The sequence below is a fragment of the Desmodus rotundus genome, chromosome 12, assembly GCF_022682495.2.
Source record: "Desmodus rotundus isolate HL8 chromosome 12, HLdesRot8A.1, whole genome shotgun sequence".
NCBI classification, from domain to species: Eukaryota; Metazoa; Chordata; class Mammalia; order Chiroptera; family Phyllostomidae; genus Desmodus; species Desmodus rotundus.
In genome coordinates this window covers 28158604-28182852 of record NC_071398.1, presented here as the reverse complement: position 1 = coordinate 28182852, position 24249 = coordinate 28158604, and the positions used below count along the sequence as shown (strand labels likewise).

The 24249-nt window shown below is 50.4% G+C and overlaps 1 protein-coding gene across 7 annotated transcripts; it reads left to right on the top strand.

The window, feature by feature from the left end:
- Positions 1 to 287: 287 nt before the first annotated feature.
- On the top strand, positions 288 to 23555 carry ZDHHC7 (zinc finger DHHC-type palmitoyltransferase 7). Of its 7 annotated transcripts, none has more exons than XM_053915349.2 (11): positions 288 to 598; positions 2164 to 2283; positions 2855 to 3011; positions 3264 to 3386; positions 12562 to 12647; positions 15616 to 15946; positions 18745 to 18869; positions 19225 to 19321; positions 19792 to 19873; positions 20725 to 20855; positions 21458 to 23555. In XM_053915349.2, the coding sequence occupies exons 6-11, from the start codon at positions 15632 to 15634 to the stop codon at positions 21632 to 21634; spliced, it is 927 nt and encodes a 308-aa protein (XP_053771324.1). In that variant the 5' UTR covers positions 288 to 598; positions 2164 to 2283; positions 2855 to 3011; positions 3264 to 3386; positions 12562 to 12647; positions 15616 to 15631; the 3' UTR covers positions 21635 to 23555. The 7 variants fall into 7 exon arrangements, with proteins under 7 accessions (XP_053771324.1, XP_053771321.1, XP_053771325.1 ...); XM_053915346.2 differs by having other exon boundaries at positions 2032 to 2283; XM_053915350.2 differs by lacking the exon at positions 2855 to 3011.
- The last annotated feature ends 694 nt before the right edge of the window (positions 23556 to 24249 follow it).

Below are 24249 nucleotides of genomic sequence, written 5' to 3'. Positions count from 1 at the left end.
ACCTAAAGCTGACAGTTGTTTGAGAGGTCGCCGCGGGTTCGAATCACCTGAGCAAGAACTCTGGACCTAGTGTGACAGCCTCACCCGTGGCTTGGACCTTGTGCCAGCCCGTAACCCCAATCCTTTCCCTTCCGGATCTCACTTTGGAGGGATCCTTTTACTTTAGCGAGGGGAGTTGGTGATTAGAAGCTGCCTTCCTCAAGGAACTCACCGCCCTTAAACGCCTCTGTTCCGGAAGGACCTTGGCCACCAAGTCCCGCAAGGGGCCTCACGCTCCCCTCTCTGCAATCGGGAGCGAGGGAGCGGGGGAAGCCGGAACTGCGCAAGCGCGACGCCGCTGACCCCTCGGAGTTCACTTCCGGGGGTCGCACAGCCCGGCTCTCCAGGCTGGGTTCTGAGCTCCGGTGTGTGCTCGGCGGTCACCTCCCCCCGATTGGCCCGGTGGGAGCGACACGAGCGGAGGCTTGCGGCCTGCTCCGGCCCGGCCATGAGCGCGGCCGCATGATGCGTCCCTGCTTCGGCCCCTGCAGTCGCCGCCGCCGCCGTCGCCGCAGGCCAAGAGGAGCCGCAGCGCCGGGCGACACCGCCCGGGCCTCGGGTGAGTGCGGGGAGCTCGGCTGGGCCCGGCCGGCTGCTCATGCCCGGTTCTCCCAGCCACTTTCTGCCCCCTGCTCCCTGTCCTCCACCCCGCCGTAAGCTGCTACATTCCTGAATTCCTCAGGGCACTTCTGTGCTTGCTCTTGGCTTCCCCAGGCGTCTCCATGTCACTCTTTAGTTGATCTTTCGGGATGGGGCCCGAAATGCAGCCCCAGCTTTTTGCCTGACCTTGGGCGTGACAGCTCTTGAGCCACGGTTTTCTCCTCTAATACCCGGTTGTTACGGCTAGAGGAGAGAATGGCTATAAACCCTTCTGTAAGCTGTAAAGAGTTGTTTATAGGCGTACATTACAATGGGCTTTCACCCACATCGTGCTTGACTTGAATGCTCTTGTTCTTCCCTCCCTTTTCGTTCGTAACTTCTCTCTTTCATTCTTTGCACATCTTTCTTATTATCTTCTCTTCCACTGTCAATGATCTTTGGGGGAGGAGGTTGGTTCCTGACAGGGAATCTGGGACAATCAGGTCAGCCTTAGGCAATGGGTGCATCTTTTCTTAGTGCGGCCCAGACTCATCTCTCTTGAGGAGTCGTTGCTGCTGGAACTAAGTCTCTTTTTGCTCTTGGCTGGACACACTTTATTGGTTTAAGGGCAACCAGTTTATTATGGTAGTTAAATTGGAGTGTGAGAACTGCTGACACAGCTGCCTTGCAGCTGCTTTTGCTATCCAGGTTGTGCACAGTGCTTTCCAAACCGATGCTACACTTATATTTGCATTCTGCTTAGTGCGTGTACTTCATGCGGTGTATTTGTCTGTTTCACTGTTACTGTTTCAGGGGGTCTAGAAATCTAGTTCAACATATTTTTCTTCCTAAACTCTTCACCTCACAGGTGAGGAACTTAATTTTTTGATACTGTCTTACAACTTTTCTAAAGTCACCTTTTAAATATTTATTTACTTATATATGTGTTGTGCTTTAGAGAGAGGGGGAAGGGAGGGAGAAAGGGAGAGAAACATCAAAGTGGGAGAGAGACATCAATTGGTTTTCTCTCATACAAGCCCCAACCAGGGACCGAGCCAGCAACCTAGGCCTGTGCCCTGGCTGGGAATCGAACTGGCGACCTTTCTCTTTGTGGGACAACACCCAACCAACTGAGCCATATTGGTCAGGGCTAAAGTCATCTTTTAAAAAGTACCTTGTTAAGTTTGTTTATTAGGAAGTTACAACTTGGCCAAAGTGACCAGCTGTTGGGATATTTGAAAAATGGAATGGAACACAAATGATAAATTGCACTTCTTGAATATTATGAAAAATAGAAGGGTTAGATTTATTGAAGTTATTTGGATTGCATACTTTTTGGAGGTAGACTAGTAGGTTTACGTTGACTTTTTTTTAAAAAATCCTCATCCAAGGACATTTTTTCATTGCTTTTAGAGAGAGAGGAAGGGGGAAGAGAGAGAGAGAGAGAGAGAAGGAAAGAAAGAAATATTGATTGGTTGCCTTCTCATACACACTGCGGCCCCAACCTGGAATCTAACCCACAACCTGGGCATATGTCCTGACCAGGAATTGAACCCTCAAACTTTCGGTCTATGGGACGATGCTCCGACCAACTGAGCCACACCGGCCAGGGCTCACATTGACTTTTGAGTTGAGAGATGGAGGAGAATAAGACCATCTGAAAAGGTAATTTCCTAAAAAATTCGTAAAACAACAATCGGAACTTGATGCATATGTCTCATATGAAGGCAAAGTGGGTAAAACGTATACAGTATTCTATTATCAATGACTCAGAGCCTGCCTCGGTTTACAATGAGTGGATTGCAACTTGGCAGCCACGCACACCCGTGCACTATAAAAGCTGAAATCCCCTTCTAGAAAGCCTCTTCTCGTGGTACAGATAGGTACCACTTAACAGCGGGGGTATACTCTGAGAGAGGCATCGTTAGGCGATTACGCTGGGTGTGAACACCATACAGTGCATGTACACAAACCTAGGCAGTACGTCGTACTACACACCTAGACCATATGGCAGGGACTGTCGCTCCTAGGCTGCGAACCTGACAGAAGCGAGCCCAAGAGAAGACAAGGCAGTCGAGACGGCAAACAAGGTGTGTGAGGCTGCCGTCGGTGTAACACAGTGTACTGTTTAAGTGGAAGGTACTCTAATGATTAAAAGTATAGTAAATTTACCATCAGTGTCAAGTATCGCGTGCTGTGCGTGTTTGTACGTGCAACACTTTTGTATGACCGTCAGCCCAGTAGGTTTGTTTACACCGGCATCACCAGAAACGTGAGGAATGCATCGCGCTGTGACGTTGCTAGGCAGTTGGACTCCTGCAGCTCCATTGTAATCTTCTGAGACCACGGTCCTCCCTGCAGCTCATAGTTCTATGGCGCGTGATTGTATTAGCGTGAGTAGAATGGCTGGAACTTTACATAAAAACACTCTTGATTCAGTCAGAAGTATGGACATACATTTATATTCTTACTAAACCGTTAACTGCAGGCTTGGACTCTTGGGTGATGTAAATAATATAATCTTGGTTAATTTGAGGAAGTGGGACTAGGAATAAGTTCACATATAAAGGTAATGTTTGGGATAAGTTGAGAAATAGTTTTCCTCGTGATTCCAGAACTTTCCTCTTCCGTTCTGTGTTGAACAGCTCTACAGGCTAATTTTCCTGAAGCAGTGTTTGGGTATGTGTGTGATTATCGGCCAGAAGGACTCAGGGAACTCACTGGAAGCTGTCATTACAGGGAAAGAACACGGACTGAAATCAGCCAAGGTAAGGCTTACAGGGCAGAGTCTAGGAAAGTATCGGAGGTGGGACTTCTGACGTCCTCTCCACATGGGGTCAGGACATGTTACTTTCCTGGCATTGATATGAGGCAATTTGCATGGGGTATTGCCCACCAGGGAAGCTCCCCTGGGCCTTGGTATTCAGAGTCTTTATTGGGGTTCCATCTGTGGTTGATTGATTGCTCACGTGGTTGATCTCAGTTTCCAGGTCAGCTGATACTGTATGGCCCAAAGCCCCACCCCACATTGAACTGTTAGTCTTTCTTGTGTGGCCAGCCACCGCCAAAAATCTCATTGTCAGCTGAAGACAAAGGCCAGACCTCTTCTGGGCAAGGTTAAATTTTTTGCTACTCACCATCCTTCCTTAAAAATACACCTTTTTTTTGGCTTTACCATTGAAAAATGACTCTCCCTTCTAGATCATGGAGAAGACAAAGGCCTCTGGGGAAGTTCTCTCAACCTTGATTCCTTTCTAGGTAAAATATCTCTGAATACCCGTCTTTTTCTTCCCCTTGCCTCTGAGGAAGAGCCAATCCCGCTTTCCACGTCACTTTGTATCTGTCCTGCGGTCTGCCTGTTAAGGGACAAGCATTTAGTCAGTTACTCTCACTTGCCTCTTTGCGTTTCTTCTTTCGCTGGCTTCTTCGCCTCTTTCTACAGACATGTTCTTGTCTTCATAATCGTAGCCTTGCTTATATACTTCATTCCACTCTTGAAAAACCTTCAGTAGAATCCTGTTAATTGTCTTATAAAATCCAGACTCCTTATGGGGCCAAGATAATTCCTTATATTAGTACAGCACCTTAACGTTTTGAAAACACTTGGGTTATCTTTCAGTGCCTTGCATATGGCGGGGTGCTTGGTGAATGTTAGATTAATGAATAATCTGGCCCGGCAGCGAGTGAGAGTCTTTCAGCGGGAGGAAACAGCAGGAGCAGCGGCAGAGCAGCCAGCCTGAGCCCTGTGTGGAAGACACTGGTGGAAACAGCCTGGAAAGGCAGGGGAACAGATTCAGTGGAGCACTGAATGTCGTGTTCCCAAGGTTTGGGACCAGATGGGTTTTGTAACTCGCTCTGTGATTTTGTTGGTAACTCCTGCAGCCACATAGAGGGTGGTTGGAGTTTGGAAACCGTCTGAGGTTAGGATTCTGCAGATGTACAGGCCAGAGGCGAGGGTGCCTGAACTTGGGGCGTGGAAAAGGCAGGCAGGGAAGTACTAGAGCTGTCAGTGGGCAGTGTCAGCAGCATGGAGGAGTGAGGGGAGAGGAGGAGGAGTTGCGTGCCTGGAGGTTGAAGGTGCCTGATAAACACTGGCTGTGTGAGGGGTGTTGTCAGTGAGTGGAAGGAGAGGCCCGCTCTGGGTTAAGCTGCTGGTTTGGTTCTCTCTGGGAAAGGGCTCAGTCATTTGCAACACCTGATAAGTAGGGGGCGCTCAGAATAGGCTTCCAGTGTCCCTTGAGACAGGCTTTTAGCATCATTTCTTTGTTGAAATATTTTGAATTCTTAGAGTTTCATATTTCCCAAATTCAATTTGTTCATTATAGGATGCATTTTCTAAAACCAAGTGCTTGAGATGGGGGCATTGTATTTTAATGGAAGAACATGGGCTTTGGAGTCAAAACAGCCCTGACTTCGCCCTTCATATACTGGCTGTGAACTTGGCCAAGTTACTTCAGCTCTAAGGCTCAATTTCCTCGTTCCTAAAATGCTAATAATAGCGCCCGGCTTTTGGGGTCTTGGGAGGAGGAAATGCTGTCATTTATATGAAGCCCGTGACACACACACGCTCAGTATTGGCCTTTCCTTTCACCTTCTGATATTTTACGTTGCCCTTAACTTGCACCTGAGAGCTAGATCTACTGTTAGTGTGTCAGACGGTCATGGTGTTTTGGATTTGGGCGAGTCTGATGTTATAAAAATTCACTTCGTATTAAACAAGGAAGCCCTGTTCAGGAAAATATGGAAGGAGGCGGGGGTTCATCAGCATCATTCAGGTTCAGTTATTCCCTGGGGAAGGACATTTGAAGAGGTTTGGAATTCTGGGGCTCTTTTTACTTCTGGATTTAGGGTTCTTCAAGGTTTACTTACTGTGTTGGGATTTTTTAAACGGCTGCTCCATGTAACATTCGGAGTCCAGCTGTGGCTCTAGTGCAGGGACAAAAGCGAAACCTTTGGCGGGGGGGGTGTGAACATGCCTTTGACACCACCTCGTCCAGCCTGCGTGCTCCAAGCGACACGTCTCAGATTGCCACTTCCCCAGAAAGCCCCCTTCTGGGGTGGGTTTTCCTCTCCTGCGCTTCTCCCACTGTCCCCTTAACCCTTCCACATTTCTCTGCTACTCCTCTCCAAGGCTCCTGACTTTCCGGCCCCACCCCCCATGCCAGATCTCCCTCTTGGATCCTCTTTCATATTCCTGTTGTGTTCCCATGGGCTTCATTTCTACTTTTTCTTGTCTTCTTCAAGCATGCTCCCCGATGCTCTCCCTCAGTCACTCAACAGGTATTTGTAGCGTGTGCAGTGTGCTAGGGGCATGCTGGGATATTAGGAGGAATATTCTGTTGATGTGTCTGACAAAGGAAGCGAGAGCCAACAAGGGGGTGGGGAAGAGGTGAGGTCAGCAGGCCACTGAATGTGTAGGGCTTTACAGGCCACAGCGAGGCCTCTGGCTCTTACTTTAACCTCAGAGGCAGTCACGGGAGGGTTTTAAGGGAGGGACCACCTCCATCTGATTGCCATCTGTGGAAACAGTGCTCCAGGTGCTGAATGGGGAACGGGTGGCTGGCTGTGTAGAGGCGGTGACTGTAGAAACAGCACTGATTAGGAGCCCAGGTGAGGGCTCTTGTGCCTTGATCTGGCCGGGTGGGGAGGTGGCAGAGAGGGTCAGATCTGGGTGGGGTTTGGAGGGAGAGCCCACAGGACTTGCCGATCGGTTAGATGTGGAGGTGGGGGAAAGAGTTACATGAAGGGTGAATCCTGTGCTTTGACCTTGGCAACTAGATGGTGATACCCTTTATTAAGATGGAAGAGCCCTAGACACTAGCTCGGTTGGTTGGAGTGTCCTGATGTGCCCTGGTTTCGGGTTCCATCCCTGGTCGGGATGTGTGCAGGAAGCGACCAATGAACGCATGAGTGGGTGGAGCAGCAGACCTCTCTCTCTATCAAATCAATAAGTAAAAATGGTGAAAAGATGGGAAGAGTGGGGCATGACAGTTCGTTGGGTGGGGCTGTGTTTCTGCTTTGACCTTCCTGCAGGGGAGTTGCTGAGGAGCCAGTGGGCATGCTCAGTGATGCATTATTAGTGAGGGAGTTTCCCAGGTACACATTTGTAACTGCATGGGGCTGAGAGCCAGTGAGACCGTCCTTTAGAGAGCATGTAAAGGGGACAGCCCAGGACTGAGTGTGAGCACTCCCCACATTTGGCTGTCTGTGCAGAAGGACCCAGTGAGGGTGAGAGAGAGGTGTGGCCCGTGAGAAAGGAGAAAAACTTGGTGTTGTCTCCACCCCTGTGCCTGCCCCACCCCCATTCTTGAGACTGACTTTCCTCTCCGAGTCCCCTGGCTTTTGGTTGGAGTGTTTGCCAGTTTGCCATCCTTTTGGTATGCAGTATCCGTGTGCTATTTGGGAGTGATTAAGTACAGTAGTGTAAAAGGCCTTTCTGGAAAGGTTAAATACATTTACTGTTCACAGTGAGGTAATGAGACTCTGCCTCAGTTAGCTTACTATTCTGTTGGGTTTTTTCTTCAAAGGTTAATATTCGGTTCTTTAGATTCCGTAATTTGAGGAAAAAAAAACAGTGGTTTCATATTGCATGCGTTACTGGTAGGGCTTGAAAGCACAAACTAAATCTTTCATGATTGTAAATTGATGGAAAGGACATTTAAGAACGTAAATGCAGTAAATGCACTGGGAGAGTATCTGAGTGCTCTGTTCTTGTTCCAGCTTCGGGGAGGGTTCTGACTCTGTTTAGCATACCCCAGTCTAACTCAGGCCCCGTCCTGGTTCACCATCATTTGGGCTGGTGGTCTACCTGGGACACAGTGTCTGATGGTCTCCTTTCACTCCCCTTCTCTGTACCCGCCCTTTGCGATACTGTCAGCATCCTGAACTGTGATCCTGGGAATTCTTTCACATCCCCCTGCTGACTCAGCCCAGTTCTCCTGGCTTCCTTGTCACTTTCTCCGGACCCGGTCCCTTGAGGTTTCCTGTCACCTGGTTTATCAGGCGTCACCCTTCATCCTGCACTCTGGTTCATCGTTCCAGCCCCAGGCTTGTCTTCGATTCCTGGTTTTCTGTCACCATCTCTGTTAATCTCCAGCCTTGCGTGAGCCTTCGTAGCACTGGGCCAGGCCTTTGGGTGAAGAGCTGGCCGTTCCCATCACTCTGTCAGACCTGGCCGGTGTGGGCGCTGTCTGCACCTAGTACTGTGGTTCAGCCCTTTTCTGGCGGCCCCCCCACCCCCTCTCCCTCTCCTCCTCTTCTCAGTCTCAGTAGCTCTTCCTAAGCTTTCCTCCGCTTTGGATACTCACACCCACCTCCTTGCTCCGTGCTCAGAAAGAGTGTTATGGGGTGTGACCCTCTTCAGGTTGAGTCCGTCTTGCCTGTAGGCCCCTCCCCTCCCTCCAGTCTAGGGAAGAAGGGCCATTCTGTTCCATCAGCTGTCACTGCCCTGAGCCTGCACACTTGGACCCTCATTCTTTAAAAACAGAAAAAAGTGAGCCTATCTTGCTTTTGTAGTTGCAGGAAAAGTTCAAACAACAAAATGAGAAATAAAAAAGAAACGGGAACAAGCGTGACTGGGCCTCTTAGCTTATATTCTTGTAGTCTGACAGTCTAATGGCTTACCTAGGCGTCTGCTCTTCATTTTCTCTACATTCGGTTGCTTCTGGGGCTGTCCTAGGCTTTTCAAAAGTGTGGCGTGGTCAGACCAAGATGCAGCATGGTGGGACTCCCGTAGAGTCTCAGGAACTAACGGTGACTTTGGGTGGGTACTTACATCCCGTGGGTCCACAGGCTCATCTGTAAAATGGAGAGGTCTAGTGTTTCTTTAAGCTCATGGTAGCTTTAAGTGAGATTATACACAAGAGAGGACATTAAAAAAAACTTTTTTCCTCCACTTTTCCTTCTAGCTGCCTATACCTTCATTTAACCACATTTGTAAAAAATTCCTTCTTTAATTATCTTACCACCCCGTCTCCAAGGCCTCGGAGTCCCCTGTGGTGTGTCGATTGCTCCTACCTTCCTTCCTGCCTTCAACGCCCGCCCCGGCCTCCATTCCTGGCCCTTTTTTACCTCTTCCTCCCCTTTCATGCCTGTGTTCCCCAGGGTTCCGGCCTCACACTTCTGGGGCCTCTTGGGTGAGTGCACCTGTTCCCACCTCACCTGTTCCTCTGTGCTGGCGTCTCTCCTTACCTGTCTCTAGGTTGGGGTGGGAGGAGATCAGATCTTGATTGCTGGTCAACTCTGCTAGTTATTCTGCAGACACCCCAAATTCATTGAGCCCCAGTCTCGGCACTCTGTCCCTGACTCTGCAGCTCCCATTCCCACGAGAGTCTCAGCCAGGGCAGTAATGCCTCTGAGTCCCTTTTATTTTCCTGTGCTGTGTCCCGCCCATCCCCCGTGGGCTACCAGGCTTTTTCTTGCTGGGTCTGCCTCTCAGACAGCCCTCTTCAGGCCCTCCCTGCTCCCCCTTTGGCCCTGGCCTCCACCATCTCTGCTCTGGGTCACAGCAGCAGCCTGTGGGCACTTGGTCTTTCCCTTTCCACCCTTGTCCCACTTTTGTCACCAGGTGTCTTTTTAAAGCTCTGTCTGTTCACCTAAACTCCGGTGCCTCCTAGTTCAGTGGATTGAAGTGCACAGCCAGACTCTTTAGCCTGGCGTTTAGAGCGCTTTGTTTTGGACCTCAGTCTGTCCTTGGGTCACACCTCCCTTCCCTCTGCCCCACGTCCTTTCCCCTCTGCGCACTCTTCTCTCCTCCTGCCTGTGTCTTGCTTGTCCATCAGTGCCTACCATGCTGTCTTCCTCGGTGACACCTTCTCTGGTTCCTCCAGACAGAATTAGCCGCCTTCCTCTCTCTCCCTCATCACACTATGCTCCCAATTTGGGGACGACACTTAGCACATTATTTACACGGTGACTCCCACCTCTGCTGCCTGTGGATGCGCAGGGGCTGGGCTTGCAGAGTGTGTGCTTGAAGGAACCTGCCCTCCATGCTCGAATTAAATGGATCTCTCACAGCTGGCTTTGCATCTCATGCTGCTTCTGTGTCTGAAGCAGAGATTTGCTTATTTCTGTGTTTTATATAGGTCATCAGTGGGTGTATGAATAGTGAGACAATGACTGAGTTAAACGGCATTTTCTTATAAACATGAATACCAGACTCACGGGTAGACTTTCTTTTCGTTGCCTTAATGAAGTATTTGTAACTTAATTCTTTTTTGTAGTAACTGACCATCGGAGCATACTGATGTATTTTGTTTACTTACTTATTTTCAGCTTGTCTATGATAAATACACATTTTGTTTATAGCTAAGGAAAAAAGTGAGGGGAGGAGATTAAGAAACTTAACCAAAGATACAGTTAAAAGTAAATCTAAGACAGATCTTGACTCCTGAATACATTTAAAGTCATAGGCTATTGCCTCGATATTTTAATAAATTTATTATATATAAATATCATATTTTAAAAGTCACCACCATAAATTTAAGCAGCTTGGCATTTATGGCCACAATTGTTATTTAACAAGTTCAGAAGGGCTCAGAGCCTGAACTGTGTTAGGGTGGTGTTGAGGGCGGGGCAGGAGGTGGTCTAGGTAGGTCGGGGTGGTGACCTGGGTGGGGAGGGCAGGGTGAGCCTGGCCCACGAGGAAGTGCAGCAAACCTGAGACAGGAGGCACTGGGCAGCCCCTGGATTACCGGGAGGAATACCGGAATGCATTTGGTAGCAGAGACTGGGGAAACATACCCCCCCCCATGCCTCTCAGTCCCCCCAGGCTCCTGTCCTTGCACCTTCTTCCCTCTCAGCCCCCTTGTGCCCAAGTCTGCCACCTTGGTTTCAGAAAACAGACCCCGTATGTTAATTGGGTTGTTTCCAGTTAGAAAGTGGACAGAGGACTGGAACAGGCACTCTTCCCAAGAAGACATGGAGATGGAGATGGCCATCATGAAAAGACGCTCAGCTTCACCAGCTGTAAGGGCAATGCAAATCAAAACCACTGTGAGATACCGCCTCACAGCTCTTAGAACAGCTGTTGCCAATAAGACAAGTCGTGACAAGTGTTGGAGAGGATGTGGAGGAGGGGGCCCGAGCACACTGCTGGTGGGAACGCAGCCGCTGTGGAAAACAGTGTGAAGGGTTCTCAGGAAATTGAGCAGAACTTCCAAATGGCCCAGCAGTCCTCCTTCTAGGTATCTAGCCAAACAATTCGAAAGCACTTACTTGTAAAGATACACATACCCCTGCCATTATTCACAATAGCCAAGGCATAGAAACAAGCCAGGTGCCCTTTGGGAGATGATTGGATAAAGAAGATGTGCATGTCCATAAAGGGATACTCCTCAGCCATAAATACAAGAAGTACTGCCATTGGTGACGGCATGGATAGATTGTGAAAATATCACTCTAAGTGAAGGAAGTCAGACAGAAAAGGCCAAGAACCATATGATTTCACTCATGTGGGATATAAAATAGCAACAAATGAACGAACCAACCAGCTTAGACAACAGTACGGTGTTACCAGAGGGGACGGGGGTGGGGGAAGATGAAGAGGGTGAAGGGGTCAAACACACGGCGACAGAAGGAGAGACTCGACTCTGGGCGGCGAGCACACTATGCAGTGTGCAGGTGATGCGTCGTAGAACTGCTCACCTGAAACTTGCGTAATTATTAACCAGCGGTACCCCAATAAGTTTAATTTTAAAAAGAAAACATCAGAAAAAGGCAAAGAAGGAAAGAAAACAGATACCAACTGAGGGTTTGCTTGAGCAGAGAAGTAATATGTTGGAAGGATACTGGACAAAACAGTGGACAGGCTGCCGGCGCGGGGCCAGGCAGCAGGGTGGGAGCCAGCCGCGCTGCAGGAGGATGCGTGTTCGGGCCGCCTCTGCCAGCCCTCCTGCAGTGTGGGAGACGGGCCTCCTGGGCTGGTCCTCTGCTCTGACTTTCTCCCCAAGGTCTTTCTCTTTGTCCTTTAGTTCTCCTTTCTGGGAGATTTCCCCTTTCTCTCAACCAGTCCTGTTTTTAAGATTTCAAAATTCTACCATCATATTTTTATTGTTCAATAACGAGGGAGTCCTTACAATGTTCCTCTTTTTGTTTTAAAGATACAGTTTCTTATTACTTAAGTTTTTTTCACTGTGCATCATGCCTGCTCTGAATTTTTCCCTCCCCCATTTCTTTTTGGGGCTCACTCCTTCATAAGAACTGTTTGGGCTTTCTTCAAAACATTTGTTGGCTGCTGGTTTATATTAAGAAAGAGGTGGGCCAGGCTCTTGGAGCCATGGTAGGGTGTCCGCTGACGGTCCTCGTCTCGGGGAAATGTGGCAGTGAGTCTGACTTCCTTGTTGGGGTTCCCCCTCATCTTGGCATCTTGAGGCCTTTTCTCGGGCTGGGTGAGTGCTTCAGGAAGACCATGTCTACCGCCCACTGCCAGTGAGCCACGTGGGAGGTGGGGACTGGGAGTCTCTTCATTCAGTAGGTGGCCCTCCCTCACGTGCCCTGTGTTCCTTCGTGTGGCATGCTCCTCCCCTCCAGCACTTCGTACCTCTTGGGCTCACTCCGTCCCCCTTTTCTGGAGCCCCTTTACTGTGGCTAGTAAAACGAGGGTTGACCGTTGAGGTGCAGGTTAGTCTGCTTTGGTGTGGGTTATCCTTAGAGATCGCTCTCGGCTTCAGGCTGCGAGTCCAACACGGTGGCCACAGTAGCAGGAGGGTAAAGGGACAGACTTGCAATACTTACTCTTCACGGTCGTCAGTCAGTGTTCCCAGTAACGAAAACTTAGAGGAGTAGTGATTCATAGTCCAGGGTAGTTCTGAGTGACAGAACTTTATGTGTAAAATGTTATGTTGGTTTTATATGCTCCAAAAATTAATCATACCCTAAGAAATATTATACACTCTTCTGTCATAAAATAAGTAACTTTTCTAATCAAATGTTACTATCTTTCAGATCCTATCACATAGGACAGTATGTACCTTCAGATCCTGAAGAAAAGGCACAAAATGTTCCAGTAATGTTTCAAAATAATTTGTGAGGTAAGAACGTGGTTCTTTATGCAGGTGTGTAGTCACGGTCTCCTTGCCGATAGCCGGACTGGTGGCGCTGCTGAAAAGGCAGTGTGGGTCGTGCAAGGGCCGACGGCAATAAGGAAATGCTTCTCTCTGCCTGTCGCCATGGTTTGCTTATTACCACGTCCCAGAAGGAGACTGTATCTTAGGGGTGGGGATGGGGGGGTGTCCAGGAAGTGAACTGTTAAGTTATTAGCAAGTATCACAAGATGAGGTGAATGTGAATGTAATGGGAACTTTTGCTTGTGTGGCTGTCCCTGTGAAGAGTGGGGATCTGCAGTTCGTGTTCTGGGAAAGTGAGCTTTATTTAACCAGGACAAGCGGCTCAGGTTCAGGAGCAGACAAAACCCCATTAAGTCCGCCGTAGAAGTAGGAACGCGATGAGGCGACTCGGTCAATGCCTAGTGCTTTCTCAATGCCTAGTGCTTTGGGGTTTCCCCCAGACGATCTTCGGGAGTTAAATCAGCAGCAGTTCTGGCATTTAGTGTAGCGTCAGAGTGCAGCCTCACTGTAACGAGCGTACGTTTTTGTTCTGCATCTCAAATCGCTGTACCGTTGCTCTGACGCGCCCAGTACTTTTAGATTAGTTCAGCGTTAAGGAATTGTTTCTTCATTTCCTCCCCTCCCTTCCTGTTGCGTTCATGAAGGGTAAATACAGTGGCTCAGCCGAGGGCTCGTGCAGTTTATGACAGATAACTGGGTGCGTCCAGCCTAGCCCTGCCGTGCCCATTGATGACTTTCTTGAAGATAAAGTCACTTCTGGGTATCAGATTGTTTTCCCCTTTGCCTTCTGGTGGTTTAGCGAGCCTGGCTCTAAAGCACATAAGCATTACACAGCGTCTCTCCAGTGTGCACTTCTGGGAATGCCCTACCACGCCCTCGGTGACTTTGTGGTCACCCTTCCTGCCGCCTGCACCCCCGGCCAGGCGGACCACCACAGGCCTGTGTCCTGCTCTCTGGCACTTCTCCCCAGTGCCTCAGCCGGAAGGTGAGGCTGAGCTGGCGCAGCTGTTTAGCATGTGTGCCTTTAGAAGCCACTCAGGGTCCCGATTTCTGGTAGAACCCAGGCTGCACAAACGCGGGGTGCTCTGACAAAAGGCCAGTCTGCCTCTGGGCATGCGGGCATGCGGCGAATCATCTTACTGCCCGGCAAGCCAGCTACATTTCTCATGGAAAGCCTTCTACTTGAGGTGTCACCATAAAGCAAAGGGATTCTGGTCGGGGGAATTTTTTAGCTTAAGGTCTTGCAGTACAGCTATGATTCACTAAGAAACTTGTATGGGAATCTCCAGGAAACGATTCGTGGGAGAGAGGCCCCACTTCCCTGTGGTTGCATCTGCCGGTAAACAGACGTGCGCGCCGACAGCCCGCAGGCTCCGAGAGGCAGCGCAGGGCGAGCGAGGGCCGGGCCCTCCGTGTGGGGGCTGGCAGTCGGGGGCACACACAGCGGCTCTCTCCGCAGAAAGTGGTGAATACGCTGCAAGTGGAACTGACGAGCGGGCCCTGAGAGTTCAAGGGAGGTAGAGAAGCTTGCGGATACTGTGTCCTGGCCCTCTGACCAAATCAGGCTTCACAGTGGTATGGGAGTGTCTGCTGTTCAGAGACCCTTTCCAGAGTGCTCCTCAGAGGAAGGAGAACCACCTTTGGGAACACGTGCTTGGGAAGAGAAACGATGGGCCCTCCCCGGGAGTGGGAGGGACTCAGCAGAGGCGCCTGCAGGGGAAGGCGGGCAGGCAAGTGGGGTGACCCAGGGTTCAGGAAGCACCAGCTGAAAGAATGGCTGGCTCAGGTCTGCCCAACTCGTATCTTAAGTTTCTTCTCTTTCACTTAAAGCCTTTTAGGCTGTTTTTGTCTGACCTAAGAGTAGGGTTATTTTGCTGACCATGGGAACAATTTTATTTCTCTCTTGTACAAATCAATATTCATATTGAGTGGGAATTTTGCAAAAAATTGCAGAATGACTCTCATCTGCAAGTTTATTCATTCACTACATGTTTTCATAGTTGCTGTGCCCCAGTTGCATCTAAGGTAAAAACCAACCAACCAACCGGAACACCCATCTTCAATAGGCTGCTGGTTATCACTTGTGGCAGACCTGACCCCCAGCGCACTCATTCCTGTCACTGCCCCTCCCGCTGGGGAGGGGTGAGTGCGCCTGCGCCGCGGAAGCACTGGGGCCATTCCATGGAAGGGTGCCAGTGTTTTTTTCTGTCCCGTGTATGAACACTGAGGCCATGTGAACTCTGTCTCTGTATTTCCCTTGTCTTTACTTATCCTGAGTATCACTCCTATCAAATGCTGGCAGGAGAAGGTCACACGTTTAAAGAAGCAGCAAAACAAGTTTTTAGGAAATGTGCAAGTTCCTATTCTGTTTCGTTGGACTCTGTGTGTTCTCAGGTAGCAGGTATCGGACTGTAGGAAACATAGGAAAGGTGTCAAAGAATGGGTTAATAAGTGAAGGAAACTTTAAAAGATAATGTAGAGAGTAAGCGCATTGTAGAAACAGTATACAGTTGAAGGAGATGGGGATAAAAATGGGAGCCTACCTCTAAAACATGATACGTGCTCCTAGAGTTAAAACGTGGGAGAAATGAAAGTAAGCTGAGAGTCACGTTGAGGAAGCCCAGGTAAGCACCGTGAGCTCGGCATTGAGTGGGCCAGTGGAGAATGCTAGAGAAACAGTCATTCATTGGTCACCCTCCCATCCCGCGGGCGGTCCTGTCTGCGAGAGCCGCAAGGTCTGCTGTGCGCCGCAGCAGACAGGTCAGGCTGCACAGGGCTGTGGGCGTGGACAGTGGGTGGCAGCCCGGGCTTGGGGACTTGGGTGCTGTCATTCCGCACCTGGCTTGTTCTTTTCCTCTCTCTGTCACTGCGGCTGCGGCTGGCCCTGTGTGGGTTCCCCGGAGCCTCATCAGCTATGTCTGCTCCCGTCTAGGGTGCATCGGGAAACCATGCCGTCATCAGGACACCGGCTCCGTGATGTCGAACACCATCCTCTCCTGGCTGAAAACGACAGTTATGACTCTTCGTCCTCCTCTTCCTCCGAGGCCGACGTGGCAGACAGGGTCTGGTTCATCCACGACGGCTGCGGCATGATCTGCGCCGTCATGACCTGGCTTCTGGTCGTCTACGCGGACTTTGTGGTGACGTTTGTCATGCTGCTGCCTTCCAAAGACTTCTGGTACTCCGTGGTCAACGGGGTCATTTTTAACTGCCTAGCGGTGCTGGCCCTGTCGTCGCACCTGAGGACCATGCTCACCGACCCTGTGAGTGCTCCCTGCTGAGCGGGACTTTCCTCTTGGGTCTAGTCTCATGTGACCCCACCGCCCGTGTGGCAGAGGGGCTCTTGCTCCTGTCACCTCAGGTTGTTACAATTCTTGGATATAGGCTTGTAGCATTTTTCACTGGGGGATAGGAATTGCTTAAGTAGAAGTGATACCACGATATGTTAATGAAAAGTACTCCCATTGGGCTGTTCATTCAAGTGAAGAGATTGTTCTGAATGATTTCTAAAATCCCTCCTGGTTTAAATATTTTCTTTCTAAGGAATGGGCTGGAAGCTGGGAGATTGGAGATCTGGATTTCACCACTGTACTAATTTTTTTCAGTCCTCACCAGAGGCTGTGTTTATTGATTTTAGAGAGAGAGCAAGAGAGAGAGAGACACCGATCTGTGGCCTCTTGTACGCACCCCTCCTGGGCATTGAACCTGCAACTTTTTTGGTATATGGGATGATGTTCCAACCACCTGGGCCACCCAGGCAGGGCCTGACCTTTACAATAGCTTTTTGACCATAGGCAGCTCATTTAACTTCTTAGGGCTAAAGGTTAGTTATTATCTCTAAGTTCTTTCTAGCTTTGTAATTCCCTTGTTTTTAAGTCTCAGTTAAAATCTGAAGCAAACGTCTTACTTCCGCCTGGTCAGAAAAAGGTCAGGGTTCAGCCTGTGTGTGAAGCGGAGAGGAGCTCACTAGTTACTGATGCTGTCGGGTGTGGGTTGTGAGGAAGTGATTGCCAAATAGAGATCAGGATCGACGCACAGGGAGAGAGCTGGCGCAGGGGTGTGCGAACCAGGGCGGTGGGCTGGCCTTATCTTTGGAGCAGTGTCCCTGAGAATAAAGATGGGCGGGGTCTCACACAGTGGACTGCCCTTCCTGATACCTTGAGGGGCCCTGGAGTCAGATCCTCCGTGCTGGGTGTAAGGCTGCCTCTCTGAGATTTTGAGACGTCCTCTGTTCAGGCAAAGCGGTACAGATCCTCGCAGCTCAGCCAGAAGTCACCTCCAGATAGTGGATTCCAGGCTCACCGTGAACCCCAAGGAGGTGCCTCGTGGGAGGGCAGCCCACAGGCCCAGTAGGAGAGGTTCCCCCTCAGCGGAGCTCAGCTGCAGGTGTGCGTGGCGAGGTACTAACAGCCGGTGGGGAGGTTTAGTTTGAAAAAGGCTCTTCTTCCCCAGCACTGAGAGTGGCTTTAAACCCCGGGTACAGGGGCTCCTGATTTGTACATTGAAGTCTGGGCTCATGTCTGTTGGTTAGCTTTCTCTAAAAAGGTATCAAGATGTTAACGTTTTGTTATAAAACTTTTTTATAAATAAGATTAGACCTTTGTTTGAGAATAAACTGATACTAACCAGGCAACAGAACGTGACTGACACATTGACTTGTGTGACTTTCTCTACATCTAAGTTCACGTCACAGGGGTTACCCCACATTACTTAGCCTGTTGCCTGTTTGCCTCGTGGAGGCCTTAGGCCTAGGACAGTGACAGACCCTGCCAGGTGGCCGCTGGGAGCAGCACTTAGGGGACAACTGGGAGGCCAAGTCTGCCCATGGTGTGTAGCCTCACCAGATTGTGGGGGTTTTGACCATAACCGCATTGGATGTCCCTCAGAGGCTTTTCAGGGACCCACTTCTCCTTTCCTGTAGATAACAAAGGGTCCCCTGGGAGCCAGACCCACTCCTGACCCTGTGCACCCCACCCCTCTCCTCGCTGCAGCACGAGCACCGCACGTCAGCTGCTGCCTTCCGTCTCCTGTATCGCCGCTCTGCTGGCCTGCTGGTCCCGTGGCTCAGTGGGCTCATTCTCCAGCGTGTGCATTTTTGCATGAAGCTCCCGGGGGAAACAAATGGGATACAGACCTTGTTCCCTAGCTTGAGACATTTAGAATACCCTCCCCACCCCGCATCCACTCCAGTTGGGTCACTTATCTTAGTCCAGCCTGCCGCGGTGCCCAGCATCGTCTTCCAAATGCGTTTCCCACGGCATCTCTACCGCCCAAAGATCAAAGCCTTCCGCCCTGCTCAGGCCTTGCTGCCCATGTCCAGCCTCCTGCCTACAAGGTCCTGTGATGACGGCTCCTAGCCCTCAGCGCCAGGCGGCCTCCTGCCATCAGCTCACGCTTCCCTGACACGTCTTCCTGTTGCTCACCCGTGGCTCCTCTTTCTCCAGCCCCCCTGGCACTTGGGGCAAGAGCAGTGTGCTGTTACCGCCCCTGTCCCCAGGGCCAGAGGCTGCGTTGGGTCGGTCACTTGGGGCCACACTTTCCAGGTTTGAGTGTGAGTGGTCTTGGGCAGGTTGGCAGACACAGGTGCGTGACATAGAGAAGCACAAGATGAAACCCTCTGGGACTGTTTTGCTCAGGGCGCCCCTACGGCCGCTCATGGGGAGCTGCGTGGGCAGCGCTCTCAGGCCGACCCTGTGCATTGGAACGGGGGATGGATAGGGAGGTGGTGGCAGTCAGCTGCCCTTGAGTCGGAGGGCTGCACACACAAGCCTTGCCGCTGGTGTGACTTACATGAGCGAGAGAGAACTCCCGCGACTTACTACGTTGTGAAGGACAATAAGGTCTTTATTTTGAATTCATTTTAATGCATATTATTTTTCATGCAAAATAAAACTTCTAGTCCTGCCTGAGTAGTAGTTATTTTTCATATTAACATGCTTCCAGTGGCAACTACTACATTACTAACTATGTTATGATATATAAAATCTAAGACTAATCTCTGCGTTTATTGTTTTTAACCTTTCCTTCTCCCTAACTAAACATTGTTATTATTAAACTGCAGGGGGCAGTACCGAAAGGAAATGCCACTAAAGAGTACATGGAGAGTTTGCAGCTGAAGCCAGGAGAGGTGATCTACAAGTGCCCCAAGTGCTGCTGTATCAAGCCCGAGCGCGCCCACCACTGCAGGTACCGCGGCCCCCTCCCCAGGGTGGCCTGGGCGCCCACCGCTGCGGGTACCACGGCCCCTTCCCCAGGGCGGCCTGGGCGCCCACCGCTGCGGGTACCATGGCCCCTTCCCCAGGGCGGCCTGGGCGCCCACCACTGCGGGTACCGCGGCCCCTTCCCCAGGGCGGCCTGGGCGCCCACCACTGCAGGTACCGCGGCCCCTTCCCCAGGGCGGCTTGGGCACCTCCGCCCTTCCTTGGAGCAGGAGGTCCCCCTCAGGCCTCTGACCAGCATTATAATTTTGTGTATGGGACACAGCCTGGGGTTGTGTTTGCTCAGAGCAGGGAATACTAATAATCGGACCTCTCCTTTTTAGTATTTGCAAACGATGTATTCGGAAAATGGATCATCACTGCCCGTGGGTGAACAATTGTGTAGGAGAGAAGAACCAGAGATTTTTTGTGCTTTTCACTGTGAGTAGAGACATTTATGTAGTGACCTATATTGAGTTGTAAATTCTTTAACTAGAATCTTGCCTGGAGGTGGTAAATTTATTCTAACATCAGACCAGTTTCTCTCCACCCTTTGCTCTGGATTCAGATGACCATACTGTGCTGCGATTGGTAGGAATGGTCCAAAGGTAAACGTAGGCTGCCTGTGTCGTTTCAGTGTTTTACCGTCATTCATTCTCTCAGACGCACAGTTCTTAACAGGGTCTTGCTGAAGTTAAAACATAATTCCCTCCTGTATGTTTTTCTAGAAACTCAGTTTACTTGGTCCAGCGTGATCTTGGGTAGGCAGACGTCAGCCACTGCAGCTGATTCCTTCCCTCGTTAATTTTACTGACAAATGAAATGGAGGAGTCAGCATGCGGCGAAGCGCCCTTCGCTCCTAGAAAGACGTGATCGCTCCCCAGTACTAACCAGTGTCTCCCCCTTTGCAGATGTACATAGCTCTGTCTTCAGTCCACGCTCTGATTCTCTGTGGACTGCAGTTCATTTCCTGCGTCCGAGGGCAGTGGACAGGTAAGCTCGGGTGTGTCATTCCTGGAAGTCGAGCAGCTGGGTGAGGAGGGGAAAGCTTTCAAGGAAAATTGATTTTTCAGTTTTGAAAGAAATCCTCGCAGTTATTTCAGGAGTAGATTTTTTTTTAAGAATATGGGTAAGTTTTAAATAATAGGCAGCATGAGCATGGTACAGTGGGCAAGAGTATGGGTGAGTTTAACACTGTTTTTTTCCTAGTGTAGTGAGGCCCGCTCTGTGTGTGTGCGTGTGCGCGCAGAACTATTCTTCCTTAGTCAGTAAATAATTTCCACTACGTAGCCCCACTTGTATTTTGCAGATCTGAGACTTAGAGGGACGTTAGTATTGTCCCTGGTGTTTATTTTCTGCTTAGCTGGGTAGGCATTGTTCAGGGTGCTCCCCACATGACTGAACAAGAGTGTAGTGAAGGTGGGCATCGGGGGTCCAGCCTGGATGCACAGGCGGGCCAGTGTCGTCCTGCCCCGGGGGCGGGTGAGAATGGCCCTGTGTTCTTCCCGTGTGTAGGTACATGTGCCTCTCTTCTCCAGCTTTGGTTGCATTTAATAAGCACTTTAACACAGAGAGACAGTCTAAACAGAAACCTCACAGGATGTGGAGTCTTTGGAAACTGCTGGCTGGGAAATGGTGGTGAGAATTTGCGTTTGGGAAGACAGACCTTCTCCGCCCCTTGGTGAACAGGGAATGTGCCCCTTTACAGAATGAGCACGTTCTTCCTGGAAGCCGGCCCAGGGGCTGCCACTTGAGGAGCCTGTGAGCTGAACACCGGCATCTGGCGGTGTGGGTATTGGTTATGCTGCGCTACTCAGTCACAGCCCGCTTTCTCTCGTTCGCAGAGTGCAGTGACTTTTCACCTCCAGTCACTGTAATCCTGTTGATCTTCCTGTGCCTTGAGGGTCTCCTGTTTTTCACTTTCACTGCAGTCATGTTTGGCACCCAGATCCACTCAATATGCAACGATGAAACGGTATGCTTCGTCCCTGGCTGTGTTTCTTTGTGTTTGGTGAAAGCTTGAGTAAGTGGGAAAGCCTAATGTCAACAGCAGGTGCGTGGGTATTAACTCAGGAGATTAACTGGGCGGCCTTGATAAGCTCCAACGGGCTCGCTGTACTTACTCTCCCTGTCAGTAGGAGCAGTGCGTGTTTCAGGGGTCAGTGTGGCTTGAGAGTCAGCAGAGCCAGGCAGAATCCCAGTTTCTAGGACACCCAGCCCTTGGAATAGCGGAGTGAGTTTCAGAAATTGATTGCCTTCACGCCTTTGAACTGTAGGCCGAGCGCAGACACTTGATAAATATTTGTAGCAAATGAATGAAAGGCTGCCCTTGGCCCGGAGTGCCAGCTGTCTGATGTCAGTCTGGCCAGGCGGCTGCAGCCTGGCTGTGCTCGGGGCGGCTGTGGGGGCTGGTGCGCGGAAGGAGAACCCACACTGCACCTGAACACCCCGTCCTCAAATACAGTGGGACAGTGAAGTTGGGTGGCCTTCCCCCCCGTTTTCACCACTCGGCTTAACCCGGCTTTGTCAGGGGGTTTCCTGGTGCTGCCACCCACTTGCTCTTCCTTCTGCTTCCAGGAGATTGAGAGACTGAAAAGTGAGAAGCCAACCTGGGAGCGGAGGCTACGATGGGAAGGGATGAAGTCGGTCTTCGGGGGGCCCCCCTCACTCCTCTGGATGAATCCCTTCGTTGGCTTCCGGTTTAGGCGACTACAGACAAGACCTAGAAAAGGAGGCCCAGAGTTCTCCGTTTGAGGCCCTCCTGTCATGCTGGAACTTGTCAGCAGACTTGAAATTATTTATTTGGGGTCTGAAAGGGAATCGACAGCTCGTCTGTGACCGATGACCAGTTGGGCAAATGGGACCTACACGAACCAGTTGCTTGCAGCAAGCAGAACCTTATGTGCTGTGTTCACAGTCACGGACGGCAGGTTCTCCACACCAGTCCCTGGGTGATGCTCTCATCAGTTTTCACCTGTACAACTAACAAAACGGATGTGGCCACGTGAAGAAGCCAAATGTCATTACCTGCCCGCACAGTTAGGGTTTTTGTTAAGGAAACTTTGCGTTTTCTAAGAAGTTCTGTGATATTACATAGGTTATTAAGATCCTGTGTACTGAGCTGCTTTTTTCAATCTTGAAGAGAAAGAGCCAATCCGGGGAACAAGAACCCTCCGACGGGCGGTTTCAGGGAGTTCCCGTGGACCCTGTGATTCATTAGTGTGCTCCCTGCATCAGGAAGGGGCGTGTACACGAAGGACGACTTGGTCTCCATTAGTTTTGACACTTTGCACTGAATTTGCAAAAGATCTGCGCACTGAGCAGCGAAGGCGGCTTGGACCCACTCCCCCTGCCCGGGAAGAGGCGTTCTGTGACCCTGCAGCAAGGCCGTGCGTGTGTGACCGTGTATGTGTGTGTGTGCGTGCGCGCGTGCATGCACGTGTGTTTTGAAATTGGCAGTGTTGTCCAGGCACTGTAACATGTAATGGCTGTGTGCAGCGAACGAGCTATTTTTTAGAAACCGACGTTTCAGGGAAGTGGGGAGAGCTGCCCGGGCCCTCCTCCGTGGGGCTCGCTTTGAATGTATTGCAGACTGGGGAATATCTTGATCCAAAGAACAGTCATTCCTGTGTGGTCCTTCGTTGCCCTCCCGTTTTCATTTTACCTTACAAATCTGGAGTGCGCGAGGGCCTTGGAACTGACTTTTTTCGTCCAGCCAGATTAGCAGTGCGTCAGCAGCACCAAGCGCTAAGTCCCTGGCGGCCTTCACGTGGTGGGGTGCCTCTCGGCAGTGCCAGGAGGAGGGCAGGCACAGCCCAGTGAAACACAGGAGAGGTCGGTGTCGGCCTCTGGGCATTGCTGAGGAGGGGAGAGGACAGCGAGGCCATGTGCCCTGGACCCTGCCTCACTTGCAAAGAGTATTCAGGATGGCAACGGCTTGTTTTTCTTTTTTTATCATTTTTGTTTTGTTTCTCTACCCACGTCACCAGTGATCAAATAGGACCCTTGGTGCAAAGCTTAAAATTATGCCAGAAAGCAAACAGCCCCCCTCCTTGGGGACTCGCCTTAAACTTGCCTGGTCGGTACGTGTTTGCGGGACTCCCGAGGAAGCCACCTGTGACGGCCCCAGGGTCTCCCCTAAGCCTGCCCCCGCGCCAAGAAGCATTGGTGTTTCCCTCCTGGTCTTCACACCTCTCCATCTGTGAACCATATTCTGTTTTTAATTAACCCGTACCCTATCCTAATCAGGGCTTCTACCACTGCTGACGCAAAGCCACGAAGGGACCTACTCAAGACACACTCATAGCAAAGTGAACAAAGCTGTAGGACACTTTAGAAACGGACTAAGTCACTACAGAGGTGTGTGAGCTGTTCGGGGCTGGCTGTGCCACAGCCAGAGGGGTGACACAGACACACCCTGTGGGGGATCCAGGAGACGAGTTTGCGGGGGTGGTTCTGCGTGTCCCTTTGCACATCTGTTGTCTGGTTGGACACGTGTACCGGGCTTCAGCGTGAGCCTGTAATAGGTATGTCCTGTTAATCAATTAGAAAAAGTATCCAAGTGGTTGAATCCTGTGCGACTTGGCAAGTCTGTGCAAATCAAGTATACTTGACTTCAACCTCCTCTTTCAATGTAACTTTTATATAAAATAAAGTCACCCATTGTTGGTTCTCAGTTCTTGGTGGGTTGTCGGTGGGTTTTCAGTGCCTGGCCTCTGCGTGGCGGACCGGCTCTGGCGCCGGGTGTGACAGTCACTGCTCTGCTGCTTCCGCAGCCTCCAGGCCCCTCGGTGCCTGTGGCAAGTGACGGGCATTCCGACACTGCTCACGCGGACTCTGCCCTGTCCAAATTTAATACTTGCTCTTAAATCAACACACATCATTTTACTTAGCTTTTTCCTAAACATTCCTGTATTTTTTTAGTGCTCTTTGAAATAAAAATAATTAAAAAAAATATCTCCAATCCAGAATCTCAGCTTCCTACAATTTTATTCAAATTTATCTAGTATTTGTGCTTGAGGGACCCAAAGATGAGTGCCAAGGGTGACTGCGCCCTCTTCCTGCCGTGCAGGGAGGATGGGCAGCTCCATGGATGACCAGCTGTTGTGCTGACCACAGGGATGCCTCACACACACTTCCCCAGGGCATTTGCTGGCCTTGTGCAAAAAGAGAGGCGTGTCCCCGAGCCCGACCACTGAGCCAGCTGCAACTCCCAAGCTTGACTGTGGCTGCAGAATTTTGCTGTGATGTTATTTGTATTCCTCCTATTAGGATGTTACAGAGGCTCATTATCAAGTGTGACATTTGCATTAAAATGGAAAATTAAAAAATTACCCCAAACAGGAAGTTGGCCACATCATACCTTCTAT